The sequence below is a fragment of the Urocitellus parryii genome, chromosome 3 (genome assembly GCF_045843805.1).
Source record: "Urocitellus parryii isolate mUroPar1 chromosome 3, mUroPar1.hap1, whole genome shotgun sequence".
In the NCBI taxonomy this organism is placed as follows: domain Eukaryota; kingdom Metazoa; phylum Chordata; class Mammalia; order Rodentia; family Sciuridae; genus Urocitellus; species Urocitellus parryii.
The window spans coordinates 92,642,525-92,656,036 of NC_135533.1; the positions used below are offsets into that span (position 1 = coordinate 92,642,525).

Here is a 13,512-nt window from a genome sequence, read left to right on the forward strand (position 1 = left end):
ACTGTTAATTATGAAGCTCTCTGAGATTGATTCTTAACTTTCTATCTTGGGCATAAGGACCCTAAGATGTGCATTTCCAGATGTGAGCTGACATCTCAAACACCAGTGTGCATCACGCTCTCTTGGAAGGCTTGTTAAACAGATTGCTGATTTCTTTCCACAAAGTTTACTATATAGTAGGTTGAAGGCAACCTCCCTCCATTTACATTTATTAATTTGCTACCACTGACTTGGGTATTACACTTTAAGAATTCTTGCTATGTAGTTTTCTTGGCCTACTGAAAACTGGTATTATCCTATCTCTGTGGGAAAGGAGAAGGGGGAAGTGTTTTGTCTTACTTCTTTTGGAATATTTCAAATTGGATGAAAAAGTTCCATGTTCCTTATTTTATTTATATATATATATATATATATATATAAAATCTTTTTTTTCCCAATAGCTGACTAAAATGAAGTATCAGAAAAAAAATTGGAATATGAGCTCCACATCATATTCTAATCTCTTGTATAGATCCCTGGACAAAGTTATTAAGAAAAGCATCACATATGTTGTATCTGTGATAACAAATTTTATCTCACAACTTTGTTGTATTTGAAAATCGTGTTAATTCAGTGAAAGAATTTTCTTTGGGAAAAGCTTTTATTCACGATTAAGTCCATTTTAATTTTATCAAGAGAATTCATGGGGTTAGGAAACTGGGTTCAATTTCTAGCATCACCGAGAGAGTGGTGGGGGGGCTGTGCGGGAATTATTTTGTGAAAACTATAGTGTTAAGATTTTTTGTTTGTTTGAGTTCTTAGTTGGCAACTTTATGTTGATCCTACTTTAAAACCTTTTCTTGGACTATGAAGTCCTGTAAATCACTGCTTTAGATTAAGTTGGTACAAAATTTGTGGAAGTAAGGAAAGGTGAAAGCAGTGTATCCTAGTCTTAGAAAAGCATGTTTTATAGATGCCTTGAAAAAATTTACAGACTCCAATTAGAAAACTCTCCTGCAGTTATAAGCGCAGTTTTGATTTTTTGAACCAATCAAGAAATTTGAATTCTTTTATTATCAGGCTTTGTGGTTACAGTAATGATGAACAGATACAGTTCCTAAAGTTCTCAATTTAAAAACTAGATAAACAATTATGATTTAGTGGGTAACCCGGATGCTACTGTCGTGCTTAAGAGATGACCTGGGTATAGTAGATATTAGTGAAGTGGGAAGGGGATGGAGAAAAGGAGGCAGTGGGTTGAGAAGTGAAGATAAGTGGTAGCTATCAAGAAAAGGATGAGAGAAATATGTGTAAAGAGTTGAGAGTAGTGTGGTTATTTCAAAAAGACTCAAGAATAGTTATATTCAGTTTCTGAGAGATGAGAGGTTGAATATACAGGGGAAATAGTTGTCAAGATGTTTCAAAAATGGGAAGTTATCAGATCCCCAGTATAGACTGAGAAATTAGCTTTAAGAAAAATCAAATCTCTTTCATTGAATAGTAGGGAGGACTCAGTGCTGATTCAAACAGGTTGAGAATGCTCTATCTTTAAAAGAGTGGCAGGTATTTTGACCAGCATAGTTGACACACATGGTAGAGAAGAGGACTTTAGGAAGACCGTTCTGGGAAATGAGAAACATGCAACTAAGAAGCATATAAAAGGAATATTAGATAGCAGAGAGGTAGCCGATTGAGGTTGACACTCATGAATTTTATGGTACAGAAACAGAAGGGTGAGTAGATAGACTAATGCAGACGGGAATCTGAACTGGAAAAGGAAAGAAAGGTTTTGAGAAGTGGAGATTGCTAATAGAAAATGAAAGGAGCATGGGATTTGAGGTCTCAGAGTGAGAAGACAGAAACAAGAGAATAGAGGCAGAATTAGAAACTTGGGATCAACTTTCTCTTGTATAAACTAAAATAATTCTGGGTCTTGATGAGAAAGAAGCAGTCTTTAGGTATAACTGTTATACTGTAGGTCATTTCTACTTTTCTGTGGTATATTTAGAAGCATTTAAGATGATATTTATCTTTTGAGCTATTAAGTAATAGTTCTTATGTTTGAACTCTGGAATACGTCAGACTTTTCAAGTCTTTTCTGAGCTTTGGTCGTAATGCCCTTTACCGAGCAAGTGTTAGTAAGAAGTGAGCTCCTGACAAAATTTTAAACTTCTCGCCAAAATTTTGTGCATTTAATTAAATAATGATTTTAATTTACTCTAATAAATGGCTTATAAACATTAGCTTAAAAAAGTTTAGTGTACTTAGCAGTCTTTTGGTTATGAAATGGTAAACATTGAAAGTTTGATTTTTTTTTCCCCCTCTCAGATTGAAAACTAAACAGCATTAAAAAGGAGAGAACTTTAGATTTCTGGAATCTAGGAAGCCAGAATAAACCTCTAATGGGCTTTAGTTTTATTTACTCTTCAGGGAGAAACCATTGAAAATGTCCTTGCTTCATTCCTTTGGTATTAAATTATGCATTTAATCTTAGAATTCTGAGTGATGCCATAAAATATCCTGATGTGACTGACCTGCTTAAGGAAAGTGCATGGGAAAGTGGCCATTTGGAATAGATTTGTTAAGAAAAGTTTGAAATTCCTGGACTTGAACTAATTTGTTTTCCATGGATCTCATGAGGATACTTGAAAAACCAGATGATAGGATACAGTTGGATCCTGTGAATGGCACTTGTTTACAGTTAAGTTTTTTGGATCTCTTCCATATGTTACTGACTTTGTATTTGACCATGTATGGATATACAGAATTTGATAAGCGAAAAAAGAAAAGAAGATTTATAAACCCACTCTTTAAAGTTCATGCAATATTCATTTTTCTTATCAAGTCAATAGACAATTAGGATGAACTGATTTTGTTCATTCTTTCATTTTTTGGGATGGCAGTGGGCTGTGTTGGTGATCAACTCCATGGTCTTATGCATGCTAAGCAAGCACTCTGTCACTGTCTGATCTATACTCCTAATCCCTTTTTTTATTTTTTATTTAAGTAAGAAATGTCTTAAAATTAGCCTGGTACAGTGGCATACACCTGTAATGCCAGCCTCAGGTATATGACTTAGCAAGACCCTATTTCAAAATGAAAAGAGCTAGAGATATAGCTCAGTGATAAAGCACCCCTGAGTTCAATCTCCAGTACCACCGAAGGAGAAAAAAAATTAAAATTTAAGCTGTTGTATTAAGGTGTGTAATATGTATATAGCATTTGGGCTCTGTTTATTAATAAGGAAAACAAGTGATTTCAAGTAAAACTGATAGAATATTCATGTGGAAATAGATATTTTTTAAATCAAGTAAAAGGACAATATGATTATTTAATATGTTTTTGCTTAGTAACAGTTATTAATAAATGACCTGTCTTTATGAAGGATCTGGAAAATAATCCAATAATAATAATATTTTAAAATGTAGACTTGTCCAGGTTGTCCTTTGACTAGAGGATCACTAGATAAATAAAATGTGGACTTCCTAAACCAGGAGAGAGAGCATAATTTAAAAATTTGTTTTAATACTGGTGAATATTATAACTTACATATTGATGTTTGCCTTTTAAATCTGCAGATAAATTAATACTTAATATTCAGATTACCAGTTTGTTAGATTAATATGCTTATATTTGGGATACTCAAAATTTTTACTGATAGCTTATGCCAAGATCAAAGCAGTTTGAAAAATCATTGATCTAAAAGATAAGACCTTGACTTCTTAATTGTCTAAAAGATAGGAAGGACCTTCAGAGACATGCATGTCTAAATCTTATAGATTGTTTTCTTTTCAAGATTTAACAAGTTTTTTCTTAATGATAAACTTCTTTTATTGGTAGTCACTAGCCATGTGTGACTATTTAAATTTGAATTAAATTCAAATAATATAAAAATAAACATTTAGCTCTTCAGTTGCACTAGCCACCATTTTATGGGCTGAGTAGCTACATTACCAGGTGGTTACAATATTGGACAGAGTGGATACAGAACAATTCCACTATCTAGGTATATTTTCTTGGTACTATTGGGTATAGTTGCTGCAGTGTTCTTGCTCAGCAATCTTAATCTGAGCTTCTCAGTCTCTTTGTATGCAAGAGCAGGTATCTAAAAATGCAACAGGGAAAATAGAGTTCTCATTTCCATATTCTCTAACAGTATGCCAAACTTTTTCTACCCAGAAATTAATCACTTTCTTTTCAAATCCTTTTAGTCAACATATATGAAGTTGCTTTTTTCTTGGTCATGATCACATTTTATCCTTTAATTGGGTAGAAAACAAATTGTGCCAAGAACCATTGTTGTATAAGTTTAAAACCTTTAAGCAGACAGAACATATTTGAAAATTGAAAAGATAACTGAAGATTTTAATTAGTAAAGTTTCGGTCTTATCAGAATACATTTTCACTACCTGGACCTTTATTGATTGTGTTATTCAGAATATGGAGCATATAAGTTGACTGAAAAATATTTAGGAATGGCATTAAGTTTGCTTGAGTAATTAGTTTGGATAAATCTGTATGGAGACTAGTCCAGGAAGTTGTTTATTATAAATGCTAGATGAGATATGCTTGTATAATTAATCACATTTGAACTCAATAAATTACCAAATTATTCAAACAAATTATTTATTTATATTGTTTGTGTATTTGGGTCACATAGTATATAGCTCTAGTGGTTATTACTACTTCATTAGTTCCTCTTTCCTTCTTTATGTCAAGTATGAACCATAAACTCAGTATGAAATACCAAGAGAATGGTATATTATATACATACATGCTTTTCTTTCAAGTATTGAGGATTCTAATGGCTGCAATAATTGATTTTAAAGAAAATTGTGGGAGAGAGTAGATTTAATTTGTAAATAATTGCCAAATTGGCTTAGAAAAATTTGATTGATACTGTTTATATCCCTTGTAGGAAATACCTGGTGTAATGCATGATACTAACATCTGTACCAAATGACTCTTACAGGTGGAACAATCCAAAGTTTTAATCAAAGAAGGTGGTGTCCAGTTGCTGCTCACAATAGTTGATACCCCAGGATTTGGAGATGCAGTGGATAATAGTAATTGGTAAGAAGTGTTTGTTCTCATTGCTTTCTTGGGCTTTTGAGATATCAGCATGGTTAGACTTCTTTTGCTTACCACTTACGTTAATAAAGAACATTGAACTTTAAGTGATGTGACTTGAGTTCATATGTCAACCCTGCCACTTATTTGAAAATATTTTTTAACTACTTTGAAGTAATTCTTTCCTATACAATGGAGTTAATACCTGTCATAATTATTTTTAACACAAATCTTAAGCAACAAAGGTAAGAATTCTCATTATTGTAATAAATGTGTAATAAATAAGAATTCTCATTATTGTAATAAATGTTAAACTTTCCTTTTACTATAATTTATAATTGCATAAATTATTTTCTAAATAATTAGCTAAACTACCCAATTTTTAGACCTTCAGTTTTAAGTAAATTAACTTATGAAATTCTAGTCTTAAGTAATTATTATAGTTTTTTTTTGTTGTTGTTTTTTTAAACCTCTAATTAAACCCAGGGGCACTTAATCACTGAGCCACATCCCCAGCCCCTTTTTGTATTTTATTTAAAGACAGGGTCTTAACTGAGTTGCTCAGGGCCTCACTAAATTGCTGAGGCTGGCTTTGAACTTACTATTCTCCTGCCTCAGCCTCCTGAGTCTCTGGGATTACAGGCATGTGCCACTGCACCTGTCTCTCTCAGTATTTTATAAACAGAATTTTTTTTTTTTTTTTAGTCCACATTGATTTGAGGTGATTTTCTCTCTTAAAACACACAAATAAGTTTATCCTAATGTTTTTATATTAAAGTAATCTCCATTTTAAAATCGTATATAATTGTTTTCATATTGGAAAGTATCTTAGCATTTTTGTAGTTATCAATCCAAGTAATTTGTTCATAATTAACTAGGTCTTCACACTGCATTTTAAATCTTTTGAAATACTGAACAAGGTTTATTCAACATAATTTTTACCTGCTTCTGAATAGAATAGTTTGAGATCCTTCTATTAGTTTGGTTTTTACCTAATTAAAAATATTGATTATTATCTTATGGATATCAGTTTTTCATTCATTTATAAGATTGCAACTTAATTGTGTTGTTTATCTGCATTCCACAGTTGGCAGCCTGTTATTGACTACATTGATAGTAAATTTGAGGATTACCTAAATGCAGAATCTCGAGTGAACAGACGTCAGATGCCTGATAACAGAGTGCAGTGTTGTTTATACTTCGTTGCTCCTTCAGGACATGGGTTAGTACTTTAATTGTTCTGATGCATTTGTTGTTTAGTATTTCTCATCTTTATGTTCATATTTTAGAATCCTTATTCTAGGAAGCACGTATAACTAAACTAGACCAATGATAAAGGACCAAATTCCATGCAGAAATGACTTAAGAGCAAACTTTTTAAAGTTCTAAGTAAACTAACAAGTGATTTTATCCCTTAGTTCCTCATATGTATCGTACCTGCTTCATGGAAAGTAGCAGGGTTTTCACCATGGTTTGAGGTCTCAACGTGACTAATTCAGTGTTTGTTTTGACCATACTTTGTCACTAACTGAACTACCAAATAAGCAGGAGTAGCAATAACAATTGTCTTTCGATTTAATGTTAAGAAATTTTAAATAATTTTGCCATTTCTTCAGTTAGTCCATTTGGCTTCTGTTTCACCTTAGCTACCAAAGTCACATTATTTCCATTTCGTACCCATTAGTACTAACCTTCTTTTTATTAGGAGTTAGGACCATGTGTCTAGATGTACATCTGATTTGATTATTCTGTTTGTTAGTAGTTAGCCTGTAAACTCCTCACCCCTTTTTTCCCCTTGGTACTCTTCTGTCATTTTGAGTAGATGTATGTGTTATTATCAACTGCAGATGCTTTTAATTACTCTTCTTCAATCTTTTTCTTTGAGTCAGTAACTCAGAGTAATTCAGTCACTTAATGATAACTCCACCTCTTTACCAAAAACAACTAGATTATTATGTAGAACAACATTTTCCTTTGATACTCAAATTGCAGTAATGTAAAGCAATTTCCTTATAAGCCATGTTGAAATAATGAACAAGGTTTTTGGTTTCTCTCTCCATCTTTTCTGTAGTCTGATGTCCATTTTCTCTATTGGTAGAGCAGGGAACCTTAATTATAAAGTTAACATTTTTGCACTAGTAGGTTAGAGAGGTGAAAGTGTACCTTTGGATATTCTACATTGTTCTCAGAAGTTTATAAATTTTTATCATTTAAATGACTCATCTAGTTAAAAGGCTCAAAAAAGGTAATCTTAAAAAAGGGAACACTATATAAAGTTTTTTATAAGTACCTAGGCAGCTACTTCTTGAATTTAATTTTTTGAAATATTTTTTCAAGTTGTAGATGGACACACAATATCTTTGTTTATTTATTTAGTTTTTTATGTGGTGCTGAGGCTCGAACTCGGTGCTTCACACATGGGAGGCAAGCATTTTCCTACTGAGCTACAGCCACAGCCCCTAAATTTTTTTTTTAATCAACCTAGTTTAATTTGTTAGGACTTAATCCTGGAAGTCAGCTGAATGAAGTTTTAACCTGCAGTTAAGTCAATAGAAATTAGTGAGCTCATAACCAGTTTTATTATTTTAGATCTTTTGGACACTCTCCAAGTGTTAGTATTTCTCATGAAATTACATTCCTCCCATCCCCCCTGGGGAAATTTATTTCTTAAAATTGCATGGGAAATATGAAGGTTCCCCCAATGCCTTATTTTTTTGTTGTTGTTGTTTGTTTTTAGAAAAAGTTTTATAATTGAAATGATATGTAGAGGCTTTGAGCTGTTTTTTGTCACAAGAATGGGAGTTCAAAATTTTTATTTCCTCTATGCAAAAATATGCTTTTGAATAGTTAGCTTAATTATTTTTAGAAATGGAGCAAAGTTTTGCCCATTATGTGATACCATAAACTAAGTAAAAGAATATGACACTGAATTTTATGTAGAGTTCTAAATTCTCTGCTCACTCAAGACTGAAAACCCATGCAGTTTAGTAAATGAATTAAGGCTTTTCTATCTTATTTGAGTAGTTCCTAGATTTCTTTTTTAGAAGGACTCCTTTTTTGAAGAAGAAATAAATTTTAACGTATTGATTTTATTGTCTTCTACCTCATCTACCAAGTGGATGAGGATATAGGCGTAACTTATTATTTCAGTTATTATTGTTCCATTTTTTTTTTTACTCACTGTTAGGTAGCTGCTATTAAAATTAAAAATCAACTCAGCACTTCAATTTTAAAATGGTGTCTCATTCTTTTAATACTGACCACCACTATTTTTAAAAAGTAAATATAATTTAGTAAGCTTTATACAGAACTTTTTTCTTCCTGAGAAACATACTGTAATTTATTTTGTGTGTGTGTGTGTGTGTGTGTGTGTGTGTGTGTGTGTGGTATTTATCATTTCCCCTGTGGTCAGTGATTTTGCTATAAATAGGCTTTGAGATTAAATAATCTTTTCTCTCTAATGGGGGTTTATTTTTTTTAATTTTCACAAAGGACTTTCTGTTAGTTAAAAACAAGATTTATAAACTAAATTTGTTAATGAACAGATAAACCTGTTCAAAACTAAAGGGACAGAGGAAAAATTTCAACCAGTATGAATATAGTCAACATTGAATGAAATGTTTTCTGCTGATGTCATTTTGTAAGCATGTGAAATTTGTATACTAATTTAAGAAGAGTTTTATTGAGACTTTTATAAGGTTTTACCTTTTATCCTAAAGGAAAAACTGATTTAAATGTTCATTGGCCCTCATTTTATACTTAGAAAATTGACTTCCCTGATTCCCTGTCATGATTATTTTTAAAAACCTTTCTCTTTAAAAGTTGGGATATTATAAATAAATACTCAGTTTAAAGTTACAATTAAAACAGAACTCTCAAGGGATAATTTTGCATACATGTTCATTTGCAGTATATTTTTCATAATAGCTAAAACATGGAAGAAACCCAAGTATCCATTGACAGATGAATAGATAATCAAAATCTAGTATAGCCACATGTTGAACGTTATTCTGCCTTAAAAGGACGAACACATAGACTTATGGTGCAATATGGATGAACCTTAAGAACATTACATTAAGTGAAGTAAGCCAGTGCTGTGGTCTGGATTCGTTCCCTCCAAAACTCATGTGAATGATTCCCCTCATGAATAAATTACCATTGTAATAGAAAGCCCTTTGGAAACTGAATTGCCCCCTCTAGTATTCTGCCACATAAGGAACAGCACTCCTCTTATGTGGAGGATGCAGCATTCAAACCATCTTAGAAGGGGAGAGCGGGCCTTTACTAGACACACCTGCCACTACCTTGACTTGGGCTTCCCAGACTGCAGAACTGTGAAAGAACACATTTCTTTTTTTTTTTTTTTAATAAATTACACAGTCTCAGGTATTTTATTATAGCATAAAATGGACTAAGATAGCCAGTCATAAAAAGACAAATACTGTATGATTCCATTGAAATGAAGTACTTACAGTAGTCAAAATCATAGACACAGAAATAGAATGGTAGTTACCAGGTGCTAGGTGGAGGGAGAAGGGGATAGTTATTGTTTAATTTGGTATAGAATTCCAACTTTACAAAATGAAGAGTTCTTGAGGTAGATGATCACACAACATTGTGAAATATCACTAAACTGCTCACTTAATTTTATGTTATCTGTAAAATTTAAATAATTTTATTTTATCTGTATTTTAAAATATATTAATCATTATCTGGTTTTAAATATAAAATCTAGTTAACTTGTATTTTGACTTTAATGTTTTATATTAAATGCTCTTAAGATTTAATAATTCTGTCTTTAACACTGGTTTATATAAGTCTATCTATATAGCTCAATAAAGCAGAGGTAATTTAAACTTCATGGGTGTAAATTGGAAACTGTACCATATGTATTTAGAAATCTGAGGTTGAATAGGCCATGACTTTATATTTAATGATATATGTAATGATTGATGACAATAAGCATATTTTAATTTTTTCGCAAAGATGGATAGGTTTTTTTTTCCCCCTGTTAGTATTAGTGAGGTAAATATACTGTTATACATAGTGTAGTGTTATTTCAGCTATACTCTTTTCCATGGTATTTCCTATTCTTTGAATGCCAGTAACGAATTCCAAGGAACGCAGGATAGAGAGATTTGCAATAGGAGGCAACCATCTTAAATTTTCATATTTGTATCTTCTTTTCTCTTTACCTCTGTTTTTGTGCTGGTCAGCCTCACTACCACAATGAGGTATAATAGTTTTTGTTAGTATAAAGGAGTATCGTATTACTCCTGGACTCCAATCTTCCCAATTTCAACTATTTATTAATTTAAAAATAGTATCAATATAATTATTAAGCCAATATTAGTCAATAGAATAACAGTCCTTTATTCCAGTTTCTCTTATTGCTTTATAAAAATTAAAGAATATTACTTTAGAATGGTATTGCTATGCAAAAATATTTATTATCTTTACTTACTTCTTTGGAACATTAATATTTAGTCCTAAGTAGGATGTAGGTGTAATATTTAGTCCTAAATAGGATGTAGGTTTAAGGACTTTCTTTGGTTTTCACTTATAATTCCGAAATGACATAGAGAAAATCATAGTAATTTACTTTTTTTGTTCATAAATATTTGGGCACCTTCACAAGTGTCCAACATTGTGCTAAATGCTGAGGATACAGATGAATGAGATAAAACCTTCATTTGAGAAGATCTTTTAGTTAAAAGATAGGCAAAATGAATACATATTCAGGAATTAATATGCAGTTCATTAAGTGTTTACCACTTAGAAAATGTGTAGTCTAGATTAGAGAGGATTCCCAGAGGAAATTGGCCAGATTCAAAATGAAAAGTAGGAATTAAACCAAATAGGAGGAAGATGAAATTGAAGGATATTTCAGGTAAGGTGGTAACCTGTGTCCAACAGTTGAGTTATGGTACTTTTCAAGAAATTGTGAGAAATTAATAAAGGATGGCACATTGGAAGTGGGAGATGGCAAAAGATATGCCAAGAATGCTGAGAAATGAGTCCAGATGGAGGATCTTTGTCTTTACTAGCCCTGTAAGCCACACAACCTAAGGAATGTGTCCTTCAGTAAGGCTTTTAGTCAAATAATGATTTAAATCAGATTTGGATGACTGCAGTGTAGATGGTTTATAGGGAAACAAAAAGGCTCATGTGGCTCTCCTTTCCAGAGGTCTTGGTGACCTGAACTAAAGTAATGGAAATGGAGGTGTATGTAGGTACATATTTGCATACATATTTGTTTGAATGTTTTCCCCTGTAGCAGATCTTGGTGAATCTTCAAAAGTGAGAGTTAGAAGAGAGAGCAATTCTAGATTTCAGGCTTGAGTAATTGGGTAAATTCACTGAGCTGGGAAGCATACAAGAGGAGGAAATACTGAGACTCAGGTTGTTTCAGTTTTTGCATTGCTGTGAAGAGTATATCTGACAGAAACAATGCAGAGGAGGACAGGTTTATTTTGGTTCACAGTTTCACAGTTTCTGTCCATGATAGCCAACCCCATAGCTCTGGGTCCAAGGTGAGGCAGAACACCATGGTAGAAGGGTGGAGTAGAATAAAGCAGCTCAGAACGTTACAGTCAGGAAGGAAAGAGAGATCTCCACTTACTAGGGACAAAATATAAACCCCAGGGTCATGCTCCCAGTGATTTACTTCTTCCAACCACAACCTACCCTACCAACAGTTATTGTCTATTTAATCCCTATCAGTGGATGATGAATCTATTGATTAGATCATGACTCTTATAATCTAATTATTTCACCCCTGAACATTCTTTCATTTTTTTCACATGTGAACTTTTGGGGGATACCTCATCCCACAACATCCAACTCTCATAATCTAATTATTTCATTTCTGAACATCTTGCATTGTGTCTCATACATGAGATTTTGGAGGACACCTCATATCTAAACTATAACATAAAGCTTTTGATTTGAAGGAGCCTATGAGATGTCCCAGTTTAACCATTGGGTAAACAAATCTGGTCTTAAGTGAGATCTAGATTGTGTAAAAAGATTTGGGAGTTATTGGTCTGTAGAGGATAATCAAAATCTATTGAATGATGATAATCACACAGAATATAGAATTTTTTTAAAAGGGCCAGGTAGAGAATTCTAAGGAATGTACTTCTTTAAAGGACCAGCCTTACACAGAGGATCCTATAAAATACCTTAAAGGATCGTAGAAGAGCTTATGAGGGGGTGATGACAGATATACACAATGGGCAATTTGTGATGGTAAGCATCCTTATGGAAAGATTTGTGACTTGAAAAATACAACGGCAAAGTGATGGCAGCAGCCAGATTGTAATGGACAGAAGGAATTTTGAAGGTTCTCTTAAGTATCTTGTCTGAGAAGATTGTGAAATTTAATAAATAGCTCATTCTAAGAAATTCTACTAGGAGCCTTTCTGGTTTTTTTAATTCTTTATTAGGGCCAAAACCCTATGAACTGGGTGTTCAAGGGCAGGAATCAAAAAGCCTTCTTAGTCACTCCAGTGTTTCTTGATTGAAGTCCTGTTCTACCTAACTGTTGGCTGGCCTAATACCTCATCAGAGAGTGTTTCTGATAAGTAAGTCAAGCAGTTAATTGTATTTACTGGTCATTGGGAATGTGAAGAATCTGTTTCCCCAAATTGGTCAGTTCAGTCATATTAAATACTATGTATTTCAGACTTAAACCATTGGACATTGAGTTTATGAAGCGTTTGCATGAAAAAGTGAATATCATCCCACTTATTGCCAAAGCAGACACACTCACACCGGAGGAATGCCAACAATTTAAAAAACAGGTGAGCAAAATAAGTTAACTCCTGGGTTTCTCCCATTATTCATGTAATTTGCAGTTTTTACCATTTTTCACATAATTTGTTGCAATATATTTCTCGTTCGGATTTACAGTATTGTCAAATTGTATTAAAAATAACTCCTGAAAATAATCTTCTGCCTTAATTTTCTTCTCAAATTTTTATCCATTATCATAGTAACCTGATGCTTTGTCAGTTTTTAAATAAGATTATTTTAAATAACTCCCATCACCACCCCTCCTCACACCTTATAGAATTATTTTAGAATGAATTGCCACAGCTAGGATTACTCATTGAAAGTATCTGGTTATTTTTATAGCCCTTTAACCCTGCCTCTGCATTTTGTATAATGTTTTCCCAATAAAACAAACCAAATTTCTATAATGAGTATATTTGTTTCACTTAATCTTACCAGCTTTTAATTTTAATTTTCAGAAAGACTGAACATTTTTTAAAGCAGATTTGTTCACTTTAAAATTTCTTTCATGAACTTCCTGTTCAAAACCTTTGTACTTTTTGAAGAATAATATTAAGTATTGCCTGTATGTATGTATTATAGATTCTTTTTATTTTGGATATTTAGTTTTCTCTCTTCCTCTCCCCACCTCCCTTGCCTTGTATGCGTTTCTCTCTCCCCCCTCCC

The 13,512-nt window shown here is 32.7% G+C and overlaps 1 protein-coding gene across 1 annotated transcript in view; it reads left to right on the forward strand.

Moving 5' to 3' along the window:
* Positions 1 to 13,512, forward strand: part of Septin7 (septin 7) — a 78,362-nt gene that overhangs the window by 35,502 nt on the left and 29,348 nt on the right. Inside the window, exons 3-5 of the mRNA XM_026387609.2 lie at positions 4,952 to 5,052; positions 6,137 to 6,271; positions 12,737 to 12,854. Coding sequence (XP_026243394.2) covers positions 4,952 to 5,052; positions 6,137 to 6,271; positions 12,737 to 12,854 — 354 coding nt within the window. The remainder of the gene's footprint in view (positions 1 to 4,951; positions 5,053 to 6,136; positions 6,272 to 12,736; positions 12,855 to 13,512) is intronic.